General features: G+C 47.8%; 1 protein-coding gene across 4 annotated transcripts in view; it reads left to right on the forward strand.

Moving 5' to 3' along the window:
• WDR47 (WD repeat domain 47) overlaps positions 1-19,068 on the forward strand; it is a 1,275,124-nt gene that overhangs the window by 1,229,306 nt on the left and 26,750 nt on the right. For all 4 annotated transcript variants that reach the window (XM_069641848.1, XM_069641845.1, XM_069641847.1 and 1 more), the window contains exon 13: positions 17,190-17,321. In XM_069641848.1, the coding sequence (XP_069497949.1) occupies positions 17,190-17,321 (132 nt within the window). The remainder of the gene's footprint in view (positions 1-17,189; positions 17,322-19,068) is intronic.

Raw genomic sequence — 19,068 nt, forward strand, 5'->3', positions numbered from 1 at the left:
TATCCAACAAAACAATAGTGTTGGGTGCAGGACACGCTTCTACACCGTAACTCCTTGTCCTAGGAGTCTCCGCTGTGTGTGTGTTCCTGCAGTACGCTACTTTGGTTCCCAAATTATTCCACATGTAGCAAGTCTGTCATGATCGTGTGTCGTCATTCCTTTGTTCCTTGATCTTTGATTGTAGGTTCTGTGTGTCCATCCACTTGTGTGCTTCTTCTGGTGTTTCAAAAAACCATGCTCTTCATTTCTCTATAACCTTCAGCTTTGCCGGGTATAGTAACATGTATTTGAGGTTGGATTTCCGAAGCCTTTTCTTAAGAGGCGAAGTGCATTCTTGATTTCCGTACTTGGAGTGTATAGTCTGGGTACGCCGTCATTTTTTATGAGGCCCCATCTATCATGCCTCCCATCCTAAAATATTCTAGGGTCTTTTCCCTGTCCTTGTAGTTCAATATTCTAGCGATGATCGGTCTAGGTGGCGCGCCAGAGGGTGGTTTCCTGGCGAGGGATCTATTTGCCCCTCCACTGTAAAACCTTGTGTGAGTTTCTCCGTTCCTATCTCCTGCAGCAGCATATTTTCTATGAAGTTAGTTGAGTTCATGCCTTCTTCTCCCTATGGTAGGCCTATGGTCCTGACGTTGTTCTTCCTAGCTCTCCCCTCTGCATCCTCCACTCTTGCGTCTAGGTTTCTTTATCTGCTGTTGCATTGTCACCGCGTCTTTAAGGTTTGTCACATTCAGCTCCAGTTGCTTCTCTAGCTAACCTGTCCTTGCGGATAATGCCTGCACGTCCTTTCTCAGCAGTTTGACATCAAGGCTAATGGCATCCATCTTGCTCTCCATTGAAGATTTGAGTTCTGCTATCGCTGCCAGCACTGGTTGGTCATTATTCATTTTGTCCACCTTACCTGACTGTACTTGCGCAACCGGCAAAGCAGCCGCTGCCATATCTTTTGTCCTGGTGTAGGAGTCAATTGTAGATTGCGTGGATCTTCTTTTGGGCACCTTAGAAGGCATGTGCAGGGGTCTTGTAGTTAGCAGATGACCTTGGCCAGTGTATAATTGGTTGTCTCCTATATTGCTACTGTGCAGGTTAATTGTCCCAATGTGCTGCTCGTAGCTTGTTATGCTCGACTCCAGTGCTTCCTCTGCAGTATCCTATCTTCACGCCTTATTTGCGTAGAAGGGCGCTCCCTCACTCGCTTTATGCTTACTCACGGGCTGTCTGGTAAGCGTTATTTCAAAGCCCGCCTTTCGGTGTACGCCTGCCACTCCTTTGCGCTGTGCTTTCACCCTCTCCCTTTATATAAGGGAGTGAGGTGGGCCTCGTGTCTCCCATGGTTTCCTTAGTGATTTTTTACCAGAGACTGGTATGGCCCCCTTGTCACTGCTGCAATTCTGTCTCTTGGCCCTTCTATAATGCGCAAGTGGGTGCTACTCAGCTCCACTGAGCTTCCCTCTGCAGAGCTCTGTCAGGACCGTTGTGATTACCTCCTGCTTGTGCTTGTGCGTAGTTACGTCTGGCCAGAGACTCCGGTCATAACGCTGCTTACTGACTTCGTATCACTCCTCGGTCCCCTCTACCTTCTTGGGCTGCCAGTGCTTCTGCTGACTCTTCTTGGCTTCGCTGTCTGGTTCGCATCCCCTCCAGCTGTCTTCTTGCCTCGTTGTCTTCACGCGGTTCCTCCTCTGGCTCTGCGTACCATCTCAGACTGCTTTGAGTTTCCCGGCTGCTTGGTCCTTGCACCGCACTTCTTCAGCAGCTACTCCTCTCTGGGCCGACACCTCCTACGCCCATCCTCGTTGCTGCAGCCTTCTTTCCTCTCGCTCTCTCTCACAATGCTTGTCAGTGGTGTGGCTCACCTCTTCTTGGTGACGCTTTGGCACCTCGGCTTGCTACTTGCCAGAGCTCTTTTGACTCGCAGGCTCTGGGTTTAATACTGGTTCTGGTCAAATCGCTCGGGCCAGGGCCCTTTGACAACACTCATGTACCATTTAATTGTTGGTTCAGCACATTTCGTCACGGATTACAGGCGGATCATGCAGGAGCTCGAGAGAGACACGGCCTCACTGCATGGCATATGGCCACGCTCCAGGCAAGCCCAGGTTGCTATTGTGGCAGACTGATAAGAAAGGCAAAGTGGCTGCCCCCTTTGAAGAAAGATATTCAGAGGAAGAGTGCCTTGCCTACTTGAAGGTGTTGAAGTACTTTAAAGTATATCTTGTCGAAGCCCGTCTAGAAGTACAAATCACTGAAGCTGTGGTATTAGTCCAAAGTACTAGAGTTGTAGTGGTATATCTGGCTGTCAGCAGATGCAACATTGTAGTAGTCTAAACAAAGTGGAGTACTGTGAGACGAAGGTGACTGTTCTCATAGTGTATCAAGTAGAAGTGAAGTTGTTGAAGTGGACCAGCGGCACTGAGAAATCATCCTGATTAGAAGGTTACTCAGAAATTGTGAATGTTGTTCATGTTATGTTGTATTGCCGTATATTTTATTTGTGCATTTGTTGCTTTGTGTGAGGTCCAGTTATCCTGTGTTAGAGTGTTTCCACTTAGCTTTGGTTAGGCAGGGAAATCCTCAGCAGATTAGGGATAGTGAGGCCTTTTGATCATATTTCATTTGAGAATAAAATGGCATGTTTTGATAAATCATCAAACAGTTGTCCGCCCTGCATTACTGACCCCCCACACTATGTTAGGTGTCAATGAGTAGTATGTGGCGCTTCATATGCTCTAAACTGGTCATTATACGTTTTGGCTTAGATGCTTGTGGCTGGGTGCAGAAATGTTTCTGTAGTATGGAGTATTCCATTATCTTCCAAGAGATAAAATATAAAATACATGTCATCTGTACTGTTTGTTGTCTGCATCCATATAAAGAAAAAACGTAGACAAAGAAATGCTTTAGAGGTTTGTCATAAAAAGAACAGTAAGAAATGTATCGTTGTTTCTGACAAAACTGAACTGCATTTACAAAGTTCTAAAAATATTTTTGAGCCTGTCCACTTATCCTTTAATCTTTCATAATGTGCTTAATACTGGAGCCTATCTCTAAGCACGGGACCGGGATTCAAACCTGTGTTTCACTACACTGTCTTAATTCTAAGACAAACACGTTGCCCCTGAGCTATCCTCCCGGCCCATAATGTTAAGAGATCTAGCCTGAACCTTTTGAGTAACTGCCTGACTTTAATACAATCGACCACCAATAGATACTGCTTTGTGTCTGAGATTAACAAATATCCCTTGACTGATTGTCTGCTTACTAGTCTTTTTCGTGTGTTACTCAAGTGTAGTTACATGTATATATCACCGAGTCACAAGATCTGAATGCTGAATCCAATCACTTAAGCTGAGCAGTTAATTTTTAGAAAACAAAATTCCATGAACAAGCGTCTTATGGATATGTTGCCATGTATGGATAAATAATTCTGAAAAATCACTGTAGGTTATATAGTAAGTCAGACATAGGAGACGGACAAGGGGACATGTTTGCAACAGAGTATATTTATTGAAGACAAGAATGCCTCTTCTAGCCCTACTTCTACGAGAATTCCCTAATCTTCAAAGAAAGCGACAAACTGGTGCTTGGCAGAATGTCTTACGAAAATTCTGTCCTGTGTCCAAACCTATGCTAACCTAACATCTTCCCTACCACTATTACAAAAAGATAACGTAAAGTTATCCTAGGAAAGAATTACTCCCCCTTATGTTGGCTAGTGGTGGCTAGTTTTCTGAACCCCACCAAAGAGTTCTCAGTGCTTACTCAGGCCCCAGGCCTGCTGCTGTAATTCAGATGTCTTTTAGTCTCTCTTTTCCTCGTGGTGTTTGGTCCGTGCCCCCACGCAGATGTCGTAATTCTCCAGCATTGAATCTTTCTTGCATTCACATGCTTATTGAATATTCCCTGTCGTCAGGCTGGGAATGCTCAGTAATATTAAAGCAGTTTACTCTTGTCACTTTAGTACTCTATTAGTGTCCTTTTGGGTCATACTGCCCACAGCCAATTAGACGCGTCCCCTTAACTCCACCCCTGGAGACCATCTTCAGATTTGTTACTGCATGTTAAGGGTCCTCTATTTTTTTCTCTTCTAGAAATGCAATGTTTTCTGATAGTTCTTCCATTAACTACTTCTAGTTTGGTACTGCAACGCTTGTCCCCTACAGTGATCCGTGAACAGTAAAGTGTAGGCCCATTTCACTGCCAATGAAGTTCCAATCCTGTCTGAGGCCTTCAGTAGTCCACTGAGATGACAGACACGATGAAGAAAAGTCTTTTTAAAGCCTACTCAAGATGTAACCTGAAGAACAAGAACGTTTTCATTGAAGATCTTCATGAGAAGTGTCCATACCCAGACCATGACTTGATTGGCAGTTCCATTTGCCAATCGTTCTCATCAAAGACCGCCACCGCAAGTTATACACCTGGCTGGATGAAGGTGCCGAGGCCTCTAACTTGGTCTCTGTCCAAATTTATGCCTCCGACAGGCACAGCAGAGCCCTAAAGCACACTCCCTCTTCAAAGAGGTCGAGGTCCGACGTGGAATCTATCCAGGGGAAGAGAGCTAAGAAGGAATGTGTGTCGCACGCTCATCCTGCTCCACCGTCGACCATGTTATTGACGATTTCGTCTATGCCTGTGGTCACCTTGTTGACCACTTCAGCTCCTAGGACACCTTTGTCGACAGTTCCATCGTCCTAGCACTCTTCGGAGAAGCAGTGCTCATCCACGACTACCCACTCATCCACGTCGACCAAGTCAATGACTTATAGTCGGTCCAAAATGTTGTTGACGACAAAGTCTTCTTCGACAACCACCTTATCCACAACCAACACATCGTCGACGACAAAGGCAACTATGAGCAAAACCATTGCTACTCCGTCGACCAGGTCATCGACGATAAACATGTCTCAGTCTTTGCCGTCTAAACCATCGTCCAGCATGTTTTCATTGTCTACACCACCAGTTCAGAGGTCCTTGGTTTCCACCCTCCCTAATGGAATGAACGTGGACAGGTATGTCTCATCTCCTTTAGCATTCCTTCCCAGGCCAGTGCGTGCTCAGCCACTGTTTTCACTGGCTCACTATGCACCGCTTGCAGTCCCCTGCCCGTCCATGGCCCCTCCTGAGCAACTGCTTCAACAGAGCGAGGAATCAGACATTGATGCTCTGGGGGCTGTGGGCTCTGACTACGAGTAAGAAGAGGCTGTCCCTGCTCTTCCCAGCATGCCTCCACCAGCCACTCCAAAACAACGCCTTCCTTTGCCTCAAGGCCCTACTCAAACTCATCCAGTGGCACAGCCTTCTCCAAGCACTCCTGTCCCAATGGGCACTTCTTCTTCTGACTCCAGGGACGTGTCTATCGATATATTATCCACTTTGCAAACCCTGGTTTCCGAACTTCAGCAATGCCTGTCTGCTACATCGTTGCCTCTTCCAATGCAACCCTGTGAGTTCCCTGCAAGGGAGGGTTTAGCCCCCACCCCCACCTTCCAGACTTATTCCGCAGACTCCATCTCTGCCACCTATCACCCTCACCGACACTGACAATTATTATCTTTCAGATGGTTCTCCAGGTGCACACTCTACAGATTAGTTGAAAGACCTGGTGCCATGTGACGGTGAGCTACCCAACCAACTGCCAAGAGACTCGTCTGCAGGTGAGATTGGCTCCTTTCATGAACTCATGCAACTGGCAGCCAAGCTGTTCGATTTTATACCCGAGGATCAGAAAAAGGAAGGTTTTCTTTACCTGACGAGTACCTTCAAGAAAATCCATGGCTTCCATCTCGGTGCAAGAGGATATCTGGGAGGACGGCCTCTTGGCGCCTGCCAAGAAGAATCACCTTGAGAAAAAGTGCAAGGTCCCTGATTACGTGCCTAAATGCCTGCGCATGCAACTGTGCCCATTGTTTCTGCAGCAGTAAGTAAGCATTCTGCCAATCCTTCCTCCACCTGCATGGTACCTCCAGACAAGGAGGGCAAGCAGCTAGATGCTTTTGGTAAGAGAGTTATATCTACCACCGCTATGACCCACAAGGCAGCTAATTCACTGGCAATTCTCTCCTGATACAATTGGGAACTTTGGTTCAAACGGGGACGAATCCTAGAATTTCTCCCGGATGACAAGCAGGACGAAGCACTGGCACTGCTGCATGAACGTGAGGCAGCATCAGATCATACCATCTCTGTTGCAATAGACATCGCGGATACAGGATTTGTTCAGATGGGGAACTTGGAAGTTTTACTGCACCAAGGCTGGTTGAAAGACCTCAACTTCCAGCCAGAGGTCCAATCAAAGGTAGTTGATATGCCCTTTGACGGTATCGACCTCTTTGGGAAACAAATAGATGAAACCCTACAGGCGATCAAAGCTGACACTGACACAGCATGCTCACTAGGCACGCTGCAACAACGCTGCCAGTCCTTTTGCTCCAGGAAAGCGAGATTTTCAAGAACCTCTAGAGACTACAAGTCCTCCTACCAGCCGCAGACATCCCGCACCGGCACCGAGAAGGGTTACAAAGAAAGGTTCCAGTCCTACAGAGGAAACCAGCATTGACGCTGAGTTTCATCCAGGGCTCAAGCACCCAAGCAAGCCTGACCAGGCCATGCACCAACCCCCTACTTCAACACCCCAGTAGTGGGGTGGTTAACCAGCTTTGTTGCACAGTGGAAAAACATCACCACTGACAAATGGGTGCTAAACATCATTTGTCAGGGCCATACCCTGGAATTCGTAGGAACATGTCCCTCCATCCATCACTTCCAAAGGACGCAAAAACAACAACCTTGCTCCTGCAAGTAGTACATACCCTCCTAAGGAAATGGGCAATTGAAATCGTCCCATCGTACCTCCGGTGCTATGGGGGGGACTCCAGATACTTTGTGGTGACAAAAAAGTCAGGAGGATGGAGACCCATAGTAGACCTCTGGGGACTCAACATATTCCTCAAGTCTCAAAAATGTTGCATGTTCACACTGCAACACATCCTAGACCATCTGGAAAAAGCAGACTTCCTCTCCTCTCTAGACCTAGAGGATGCATATAATTATATCCCCATACATCGGCGACACAGGCGCTTCCTCCGATTTGTAGTCCAGGAAAAGCACTATCAAGGCCCTGCCCTTCGGACTGAAGTCAGCACCAAGTGTGTTCACGAAATGCCTAGCTCCAGTGGCAGCGTACCTATGTAGCTCAGGCATTCACGTTTACCCTTAGCTGGATGATTGGCTGGTGCTTGCACCATCTCTGCCACTAGCAACACATGACTTACATCTCTGGGGTTCTCACTGAACCTTACGAAGTCCTGCTTATGGCCCGCTCAAAGCTTGCTATTCTTGGGCCCATGCCTCAACACCCTCACATGTCTCGCCACTTCCTCGTAGGAAAGGGTCAAGACGATACTGCACAAGGTCCAACAGCTGTCAGGTTTGCCGATCACATCAGTCCGCACCCTCAACTTGCTACTGGAAATGATGTCCTCATATATCCCCTTGATCCCACTCTGCAGGCTCCAGATGAGACCTCTACAAGAGTTCCTATATGCTTGCTGGCAGCAAATATCAGGGTCCTGGGAGAGCAAGCTTTGCCTCACACTATCTTTCCGCCAAGCTTTCCAGTGGTGGAATTGTCACTGCAATCTCATGCAGGGCGCTCCCTTTCGCCTTACGATAGACCAGGACACGGTTACCATAGATGCCTCCCTGGAAGGGTGGGAAGCCCACACAGGGGAACTTCACGCCAGGGGACTATTGCTGCCTGAAGAAAAAGCCCTACATATTAGAGTTGAGGGCAGACTAGTGGGCGCTAAAACCTTTCAGATCGCAATTGCAGAACAAGATGGTTTGCATCTTTACAGACAACACCACCACCATGTTTTATATCTGCAAGCAGGGGGCTACCAACTCTCCTGTTTTGTCCACAGAAACACAAGCACTATGGAAATGGGCACTGGTGCACATCTTGTATCTCATTCCCTTCCATCTATTGGGAATCCACAATACCACTGTAGACTCACTCAGCAAGGAACTCTGGTCCTGCCACCAATGGGATCTTCATCGGAGCCAGGTTTTCTGCCTCTTCTACATGTGGGGGCATCCAGAGTTTGACTGACATGAAGTGGAGCCTACGGGAGACGTTCTCATTTCCATGCAAAGGTCTGTTCCTCTACGCTTTTCCCCCCAATTCCTCTGCTGCTTCAAGTTCCCAGTACACTTAAACAGAACCGCTGCAAGATGATCCTGGTGGCTCCAGCCTGGCAGCACCAGATTTGGTACTCAGACCTGCCCTGCCTATCAGTGGCTCTGTATGTCATATTTCTTCCTCTCCCTGACCTGCTCATCAGAGACAGCGGGTCAGTCCTATACCATGATCAGGCACCCCTCAACTTGACAGTTTGTCCCCTGCAATCCTAAAATTTGGTGGTATCCCACTACCTTCAGAATGCAAACAGATCCTGGCCAGGGGGAGAGCGGCATCTGTGCTAGCCTGCAATAGATGTAAGTAGAAACGTTTTACCATATGGTGTGAAACTCAGCAGCTGGACCCATTACACATTCAAGCTGCCCAAATCTTGCCATACCTCCTGTCCTTAGCAAAAGCCGTTTTGGGGCACTCATCTATCTAGCAGCCATTTTTCCGCTACACGTGTACCTCAAGCCAACCTTTCCTCTGGTCACAGAGGTTAGTAAAGGAATTCCACGGGGGACTGTTCTATGCATTCTCCCCTGTTCACGCCCCTGCTCCAGCTTGGTACCTCAATGTAGTCCTATCTAAACTAATGGACCCAACTTTCGAGCCTCTCCACAGAGCTCCGATAAAGTTTCTCTCCTGGAAGACAGCATTTCTAGTGGCCATCATTTAAGCCAGACTGGTGGGTGAGCTTCAAGCTTTATCTTGCAAACATCCCTACTTTTTACCAGTCCAAGATAGTTCTCCGTACAAACCCTTCATTCATGCCGAACGTGCCCTCGGCCTCCCACCTGAATGAACCACTAATACTACCCATGTTCTTTGGCTCTCCTTCATCTCCAGCAGATCAAGCCTTTCATTCTCTCGATGTCGTGCAAGCCCTCTTTATGTACCTCTCACTAAAGAGTTCCGCAAGTCATCACAGTTGTTTGGTGCCTTCGGTCCAGTTGGTAAGGGCAAGGCCCTTGCAAAGTCTTCCATTTCAAGGGGGCTGTCAGCGTGCATACCCATCTGCCATCATGTGGCCAGCAGGCCTCTGCCAGGAAGACGCTTCTACGTGGAGGTCTATCCATTCTTTCACAAGGTTCTACTGCGCTGATAGGGATTCCAGGGAGGTGTCGGCCAAGCACTACTTCACAACCTGTTTGCATGTTGGGAGTGTTCCAGTGCTGAATTGCTTCTGTAGAGCTATTCCTCCGCCCGTTGGTTTTGTATATGTACTGCTGTAAAATCGTATTCAATAAGCATGTGAATCCATGAAAGATCCAATGCTGAAGAAGGAATAAGTTACGGGGCACTATGACCCAAAAGGTCACTAATAAAGTACTAAAGTGACCAGCAGTTTTTAATATTGCCAAGGATTTCCATCCAGACGATGGGGAATATTCAATAAGCATGTGAATCCATGAAAGATACCAATGTTGGAAAACAGGAGTTACAGGTAAGTAACGTATCCCTTCTTTCTCCCAGCCAATCGGCCCGGCTTCACCATCTGACTCAACAGGCCTTAGTGGTCTGGGTTGGCCTGTATTCACATAACTGAAAATTCTTTCACCCCAGCTCTGGTTATCATGTGTCTCGCTGCGTTTCGGGTGTTTCTTTTGCTCACCCTTGCTTGAGTTGTGAGATTACTGACCTCCTTGTGTGGCATCTTATGTCTTAGCCTGGGTTGGGCTACCTAGCTTTTCAGCCCTTCCTCGTTGATTGGTTTTCTCATGGGGGTACCTTGAGTCTCAGCCCAGCATGGGCTATGGGGCTTCTCAGCCCTGCTTCAGTTATTGGTTTTCTCACCCCCTCGTGGGGTATCTGGATTCTCAGCCCGTCATGGGCTTTGTTTTAGCCTCCTTGCCCTCCACCCACTCTTCAGTCTTTGCCGTGTACCTGCTTTTCAGCGGCGGTGCTCGCTGTGGGAGGCGATCTTTCCACCTGTACGGATGCACACCTCCAACTTTGTTCGTTCTTTGCTGTCAGGCTTTTTGTGACAATTCCTCCCTTTCTGGACTTTCAGAACTATGGCGTCAGTTAGGGAGGACGCCTGCACGCTACTTCTGGCGTGGCTTTGTTTCACTTCTCCTCAGACACTCTGAACGCCTCAGACCTTCCGCCTTCCTGGTAGTGGCAGCATTACATGGGATTCCCTGTTCCTCCGTCCACCACGCGGCCTGGTGGCTCTGGCTCCAGGCCCCTCCTGAGAGTGAGACGTTCCCTCCTTTGCACAGCTACGCATGCCTGCTTCTCTCACCCTCTGGCTGACTCTCTGCCTCCCCCTGTGTCTGGGTCCCTTTATGTTAGTCCCTCGAAGGAGATGGGAGCATCCATTGGTTCCGCTCAGCCACAAATAAATGTCAGAAACCACACCATCCACTTTTAAAGGGCCCTGTACATTACTGCTGTGCTCAATTCCATATAACCAACACACACTTGGGATTCTGTGTTAAAGGGAGGTAGGGTAAAACCCTTATTTAGGTATATTCTCCCCCTAAGCATCCCCCCACCCCACTGGGAGCCTGCTTGGCCTGTCTACTAGGGGTGTGGTAAGTGTAGCAGGCTCACCTCCCGCATCTCAAAGGGGATGGCTCTCCCTTGGGGAGAAGGGATGAATTTCCTGGATTCATCACAGTTACAAATGTGCCATTTGTTCTGGTACATATTGGATTACTCAAGATAGAAATGCATGGCCAACTGCGCAAGGCAGTAGACGTGTGCCTCTTGATTCTTGGATGGCGTCCATGCAACCCCAGTCGATCCCGACTGAACGCCCCAAGTCTTTTAAGGTGCTCACCTGGAATGTAAATGGGATGGGCTCCGCGATCAAAAGGCGCTTGATTAAGCAATTACTCAGTAGACACTCCCCCCGACGTGGCCCTACTACACGAAACACACCTAGCGGGTTCAAACTGTGCTAATTTCCAACGCACAAACTATAGGGCTGCCTTCCATGCGGGTTACACAATGGGATCCAAGGGTACTCTCATTCTTGTACACAAGCGCATTCCTTTTGCCATCCAAAGCCTGGAACAAGACCCTAGGGGCCGCTATGTGCTGATCCTGGGAACGCTTTGGGAGGAGAGGGTCGCTTTTGCTTCAGTGTACTCCCCCACCCGGACTGGGGCAGGAACTGCTTTAGGATTTGACTGCCCTCATAGGTAAACACCAACCTGATAGGCTGTTTCTGGGGGGAGATTTTAATGATGTCATGTGCAATACCACTGACCGTACACATCTCAGACACTGCAACCCGGACACCCCTACGAAACTGTTTAACTTTGCATCTGCTTTGGGTTTGGGTGATGTGTGGCGAGAATTACACCCGGACACCAAGGGGTACTCCTTCCACTCTGGAGCCCCCGGCTCCCTCTCCAGGTTTGACTATCTCTTTGTCCCACACACAGATCTCTACAGGGCACGGGCGGCTGACTTCCTTCCCCGGGGCATCTCAGACCACTCACCCCCTACTTGTGGAAATTCGCACACAGTGTCCTCCCCCCCTAGAACTTGGAGATTGAACAATTACTACCTGGGTTTCCCCGAGCTAATTGACCACCTTACGGAAGTCTCCACCGAGTACTTCGAATTTAATGACAACGGAGAACAGGACCCGTTGGTGGTCTGGGAGGCCTATAAGACAGTTTTACGGGGTGCTTTAATCTCCTGGGTGGCGAATGGGAGGCGGGAGAGACTCCAAGACATAGCAACAGCGGAGCGCGAGAACGAACACATCCTTGACCCATCCCCACAGACCCAGCTCTCCATTAAACGAGCCAGTGAGCGGCTCCGAAACCTCTTATTGGACAATGCTAAACAAGCCCATTGGGACTCTCAAGCCAGAATCTATGAACATGGGGACAAAGCCGGCAGAAAGCTAGCTTGGCTGGAGAAAAGGGATGAGGGACAACGCTGCGTTCGTGAGATTGTCACCTCACTGGGTGAATGGTGCACATCGGACGCTGAGATAGCCGAGGCTTTTGCCCAATTCTATGAAACACTTATCGGGCTCCGACCCTGTTAGGCAGAAACCTGTGCAGTTCCCTCTGGGACCACTGCAAAAGATTTCAGACTACAGGTGTTTGGCAGTAAACCCACTTGGTAGCAGGCTGTACCACACAGATTCACTTGGTAGCTGTGGCTGAGCAGTCAGACTTCCCTCAAGAAGAGTTAGGCAGTATACAGAGTATTCACAATAGGTCAAAAGAACACAGTAGAACAAGCAAACACTGACCAGAGCTTGGTGTAAAAGAGATATAATTATTTATTTAAAACCACATCTAATAAATAAAACACACAGGCACTAATATTAAGCAGTTCAAAAACACGATCACTAAAAGATATACACTCCCTTAAAAGAATATTAGACAAGTCTTAAGTAAAGCCCCACTTATTTTCAGACAGCGGTGAGCGCTTAACCCAGATGGCACTCCAATAATTCTTTTTAAAAGGGAGAGAAAAGCAGAGTATAAATTGAAACAGATCCCAACACTTTCACAAGAACACAGCAAGAGAGGAAGGCAGAGTCAAGTTAGAGTTCAGAAGGCCGGGTCCACTTTAAGAGGATCAGAACGAAATGTATCCAAGGTCACACGGTTGAAAAGTGCACAAAAGTCTCAAAGGTTCAGAACGAGTTGAACCAAAAAGAAAGGGACCAGTTAGATGGTCAAGGCGGCCAGCCCAGTCCAGAAGGTTAAGGGATTATTATTACCTTGTAGCAATCTTTAGAAAGGGAAGCCTGGCGGACACGGTACCTTAAAGTGGTGAGAATACTCCAGCGGGGGCAGTTGTTCCTGGCAGCGGATGCAAATCGGTGCTTCGTCCGGGGGAAGAGAGGATCTCGCCGGGAGGAAGACAGGAGTCCGTTGCACTGCCAGGGAAGAAACCAGCCGCGGAGTTCTCAGTTAAAAGGAGCAGTCCTTTGGTTCTCGGTCCAGTGGTAAGTGGCCATCCGGTTGCCAGAGAGCTTGGCACGGGCAATTCGACCACAAGACGTCCTGGGATGCGAGGAAAAGAAGGTAAACTGGTTGTCCCCACCAGTCAGGGGAAGAAGACTCTCCAGCAGGGAGATCTTCTCTGTCATCGGGAAGTGTTGAGTCGGTTCCGCAGGGCTCCACCGGTGGTGTCGTCGTAGCAGGTCGGCTCAGCTTCTCCCTCGTCAGATTCTCAGGTCCTGTGACGACTTCTGAAGTTCCAGTCCCCAAAGCCCTGCTTTTATGCAGCACACCCCCATTCACTCAGCCCAGCTGTCAATCAAACACTTGGCCGGCTCACCACTTGGGCCAATCACACAAGAGTGCGACTTGAGTTACCAAGGTAACTCAGTCCAGGGTGCCTAAACCCCCTCCCACACCCCCTGTGGTACCCAGACAGAGCAGCACCACTTTTGGAGACTTCTGTGGAGAAGCCCGCCAAAAGTGGAACAAAGGGCTCGACTTGGGTTGGAGTCACAGAAGAGAACACAAACGCCATTTTAGAATCGAGTCCTGGCAAAAAATACCAACCAGCGAATAAATATTAAATAAATAAACCAGCGGTATGTTCGAGGCTATGAGAATTAAATAAAGTTGGTAGCCTCGAACAATGGGAAAATCCCATAGGGATATATTCGCGGTCGAATATAAAAAGTAGGATCCACTGCCACCAGCCAAAACTCGATCAGGGGAGACGGAGACGTGCCCCCTCGACTAACAGACCCCGGGGCAATCGAATTGCCCCGACCAGTAGGTCCACAATATGATGGTTTGTACTGGTTTCTGTTCATAATTTGGGACTAGTAAAGCCAATGGTGACTTTACATGCCCTGGGAGACAGTAGTCAGTCCCAGGGTATGGAGTCTATGGTGGGGTGTCACTATGACACCCCTGTGTCACTGCACGGAGGGTGCTGTGTAACATACATAGTAAAAACACATGAGACCCTACGGAGTAAAGGACCCCATAGCCCATAAAACACATTAACAGTCAAAGGAAAACCATAGATCATGTCCAAGAGTGGGAAAAAAAGAGTCTCACTCTTGGCAGGAGAAAAAAACAAACTCCAGAAATCCAGCAAAGCTGCTGGGGGACTCACTAAGTTAGGAAATTCAGCCTAAACAGAGAATTCGCCCTAACAGATCCCGCAGCTCGACCCAACCCTCCTTAATGACATACTATTCCCAACTCTCTCAGTACAGCAAAGGGCGAGTCTTGACTCTGCCCTCTTGGAGACCGAGGTAGCCGAAGCACTAGCCCAACTGCAGACCGGGAAAAACACCGGGCCTGAATGGGTTCCCAGCCGAAACCTGGCAGAAGCTGGGGGAAGGCAACATTACATCTTCCCTCCATAAAATGTTCTTGACAGCCCGGGAACAGGGCACCCTCCCGCAGGACCTCTGTAAGGCCACCATTGTGGTCATCCCTAAATCTGATAAGCCCAAGGAGCAGTGCGCCTCTTATAGGCCAATCTCGCTAATCAATGGCGAGGCTAAGGTCCTCGCCAAACTCCTAGCCATCAGGTTACAACCGGTGGCTGATGCCCTCATACACCCGGATCAGTTTGGCTTTATGCCACACAAATCGACCCGTATGAATCTGCGTCGACTTCACTTGGCGCTAGAGAGGGCTCCCACCATTAACAACTCGCTTGCTCTTCTAGCGATGGACTTTGAGAAGGCCTTCGACTCGGTCCGTTGGGATGGCCTCTGGGAAATCATGGAACGCATGGGCTTCGAGGAGGGGTTCCTGGGATGGGTGAAACTGCTTTACACAAATATCCGGGCGGAGGTCAGGGTGAATGGGTGGACCTCTCGCTCTTTCCGACTGGGCAGGGGAACAAGGCAGGGGTGTCCCCTTTCCCCCCTTCTCTTCGCTCTCGCGATAGAGCCATTGGCCATATGGCTTCACCAGAGCACATCCTGGTTGGGATTCACATGGCCAGAGGGACACGAAGACCGGATATCCCTATAGGCGGACGACCTCCTGATTTACCTGGGAGAACCGATCCGAACTTGCCCCGTGGTGACCCGGATGCTTGTCCAATACGGGGAATTTAGCGGTCTAACGATCAATTGGAAGAAATCCGTTTTCTTCCCGGTGAAGGGAGGGGGTCAGCCCGATCCATCTGACTGTCCATACCACATAGAACAGTTTGGTTTCCGATACCTTGGGATCTGGATAACAACAGATCTTACCAGTTATACCACACACAATCTTAAACCGATCATGGACCGGTTTTCCAATGATGTACAACATTGGAAGCTTCTCCCCCTGACCCTCATGGGTAGAGCCGCCCTTTTTAAAATGTTAGCTCTCCTGCGATTCCTTTATGTCCTTTAAAACGCCCCGTTGCAGATCCTGGGGGTGGAATTTGGCCGGGTGGAAACCCTCCTTAGGGAGCTCCTATGGGGCGGAGGACAGGCACGTATAGCTCTGGCCACACTTCAGAGGTCGATCTGTGAGGATGGGATCGGAGTGCCCCACCTTCAGACCTACTATTGGGCCTCCCAATTGGTGGTGGTCAACGACCTACTGCACGGAGACCGGGAATTACCCCATATCAAAGCCGAGGTAGGAACTATGCACGACACCGATCCATTGCAGCTATTGTACCAAACCCCCCCTAGATCTTCCCCACTAATAATGAAGGCACAGATTATTACCACCAGGAGGAACGTACACAAGTTTGTAGGGTGGGGGAACAGACTATGTGCGGCGCAACCCCTATGGCGAAACGCCAATCTGAAGGAAATTGCGAAACTCAAACCTTGGCCGTGCTGGGTGAGGGCTGGGATCCAGAGGGTGGGGGATGTCTTGAAAGATGGGAATCTTGCCCCGTTTGCGGACCTACAATGTATGTTCCAGGTCACAGACACTGAGAGATACCATCACATGCAAAAGTCCCACGCCCTGAGAGTCCACATATCGACAGAGGACAATGTCCTGGAATGCTCACCTATAGAATGCAACATTTTGCCCGAATATATCCCCTCCAAATGCATATCCATTCTCTATAATGCCATCACTTCTTTCGCGACTTCTGAGTTGACCAGCCTAAAGGCCCAGTGGGAAATAGATGTAGGGGACATCGACCCTGAGGAATGGATCCGGGTACTAATGCACCCACTGGAAACCACCATTTCCTCGAGACTCAGACTGGTGCAACTTAAAATACTGCATGGAGTTTATTATCCTAGAACTTCTCTGTTTGGGTGGGGGAAAGCAACGAACCTGAACTGTCTCAGATGTGGGGATGAGGAGGGGACCTTCTTTCACATTCTGTGGTCTTGTCCCCGGATCTGAACTTTCTGGGAGGCCTGCTGTCGGGAACTGGCCCTGATACTCTCCAAAACTATAGATATGGACCCAAAGGTCCTTATCCTGGGAGCACCGGGGGAGCACGAATTGAATAAATGGGAAGAACTGCTATTGCATACGGCGGCCACCCTAATCAAGCGCAATATTGCACAAAAGTGGGGAGCCCCGGACTCTCCGACACTGGAGCAATGGGCATTGGACATGGACACATGTGCTATGATTGAAAGAAGGATCTATAACGCAAGAGGCTGTCCCAACAAAGCCTCCAAAATATGGGCGGCATGGGAGGAGGGAGGGCCCTGAAGTATATGGATTCGGGGGATATTACCCTGAACACTTATAAGGTGAACTGTGATCGTACTCCACGAAAATGGTGATGCAAGACAAATTACTACTGCAAGACGGGCCGGGTCGGCCCCATTGGATGTAACTGCCTCGTCTCTTTCTTGTTCCTCCCTTTTTGGTTTTGGTTGTTTTGTTCATGTTGTAATCAAATGATAATAAAAAATGTTTTATAAAAAAATGATACGCAAGGGATAGGTGGAGGTAGAGGGTGGAAATGGTTCACCAAAAGCATTATTTAACTTGATTAGACTGATCTTTTAGGGAAAAAGCCTTCTATGTAAATTCAACCAAAAGAATTGGAGTGTAACCTTTAATTATTAACTATATGGAAATGTAATTGATGTTTTCAATATTTGTTTATTCTTTAGGTCACATATTAGCACTTTATACTTGGAGTGGGTGGTTGATTGCATCAGGCTCTCAAGACAAGACTGTCCGATTTTGGGACCTGCGAGTGCCCAGTTGTGTTCGTGTTGTTGGAACAACATTTCATGGGACAGGTACCATCTTTTGAATGCATTTTTATATTGTAATGTTTATGACTTCCATGCACATGATATTGAGAACAATGCTATGTGATTTTTAATACCTTTCAAAGGGTTGTGGTGATACCACAACACTAAGTGACATGTCAAAGATTGCATGAATGAAAGGAGTTTTCTTTTTAAGTATTTCAGCACAGCCAGTTGCCAGCAGTCATCAGGAGATTGTAGTCTGCTTGTCTTGCTCCAATTCTACATACAGTCCCCCACTTAACATCTTTACACTTTGAAAAAGGGATTTGATGTGCCTAATTTTCTGCTTCGCAGACAGCATTCCCAAAGGAAAGCCTGAATTTTCTTTGATCTGGAAACATAGCTCAAGGCAGTTTCTACTTTATTTACTGGGAAATGTAGACTAGGGATCTACAACCTGTGGCTCTCTGGATGTTTTATACTGTTACTCCCATTATCTCTCACCATTGACTATGCTTGCTAAGGATAATGGTAGTTATATTGCAAAACATCTGGAGAACCAAAGACTGCAGACGCCTGCTATAGACACAGTGGCAATCATATAGAGGCAGTTCAGCAAATTGCTTTCATCATTGCTTTCAGAAAATAACCAGCATACTAATGTTGAATGAGACACAATGTTGTTACAAACACAAAGACCAGCAGTGTTGAGAAGGGATTTTGGTAAAATTGTGTTGTTTTGACAAACCTCAATCTATTAAGTGGATGCACTCAGGTCTTTGTAAGTTATCACTTGTTTATTTATGTGCATCCACACATCCCTTTGAAATCGACCCATCTTACTACAAAAACAGAGCAAGAATGTAAGGAATAGTAATGACAAACAATGCCATGTATTTAAGGAATGGCTACTCGGAAACGTACATTTTGCAAAATTCACAGAAGCGCTCAGGCTGATATATTTCTTAGTTTGATTTTAAATACATAGGACCTGATTCCCAAACCTTGTTTGCAAGTGCTGGTTATTAACAAAAGTGAGATGAAGCAACATGCTTCCACTGTATGCTTGCAGTCAAGTCACACAATGTTGGGAGTGAGAGTGAGGGACGTACATTTACCTCCAATTGGGTTGTGAACAGGCAGTGCAAAAAGGACATACTTACTAACCCACTTAGAGCATAGTCATTCATAAGCCTTTCTCCAGTTTGTTCTTTTAAAATGATCCTATGCTACTGTCTCCCTGGTCATGCCTATAATCTTTGTCAAAGAATTCCTTGCCTCTAAAAACCTTAGCTACTCTATATACTTTTTATACTTGGCGAATGTAACATCTGGCATGGTTCCCCAGATTATCCAGATCCCGCAAACCTAACCCAGCTACTTAATGCTCATGATATGTATCGCATGATCTCCTCGCATTCTCACTGATTTGGCCACTGCCTCAACCTAATTCTTCACAGATGTCTTGGAGTTATGTTCTGCGAAACCATACCCGATTTCATAGTCTGATCATTTAGATAGCATTTGTTTTACATTTCAGCTGGATCAAGCTTGTTTCCTCCTAAGTCTCTTCATCACCTTTTCGCTCCCTTTCATGAAACACCAAGGCCTTAAATAAAATCTTGGAGCAAGATCTTTTCTCTGCTGTAGTGTCTCCTCATCCAGAAATCCAATTTGAAGAATATCTTCCAATATAATTGTACTACAGTCTGCGTGCAATCGTATTGCCCAATTTCAGGTCAGATGAACAATGAAACATATTAATTAATCACTGGTATTCTACATCACTTCA

This window comes from Ambystoma mexicanum, chromosome 1q, assembly GCF_040938575.1.
Source record: "Ambystoma mexicanum isolate Mex_15411 chromosome 1q, UKY_AmexF1_1, whole genome shotgun sequence".
Taxonomy (NCBI): Eukaryota; Metazoa; Chordata; class Amphibia; order Caudata; family Ambystomatidae; genus Ambystoma; species Ambystoma mexicanum.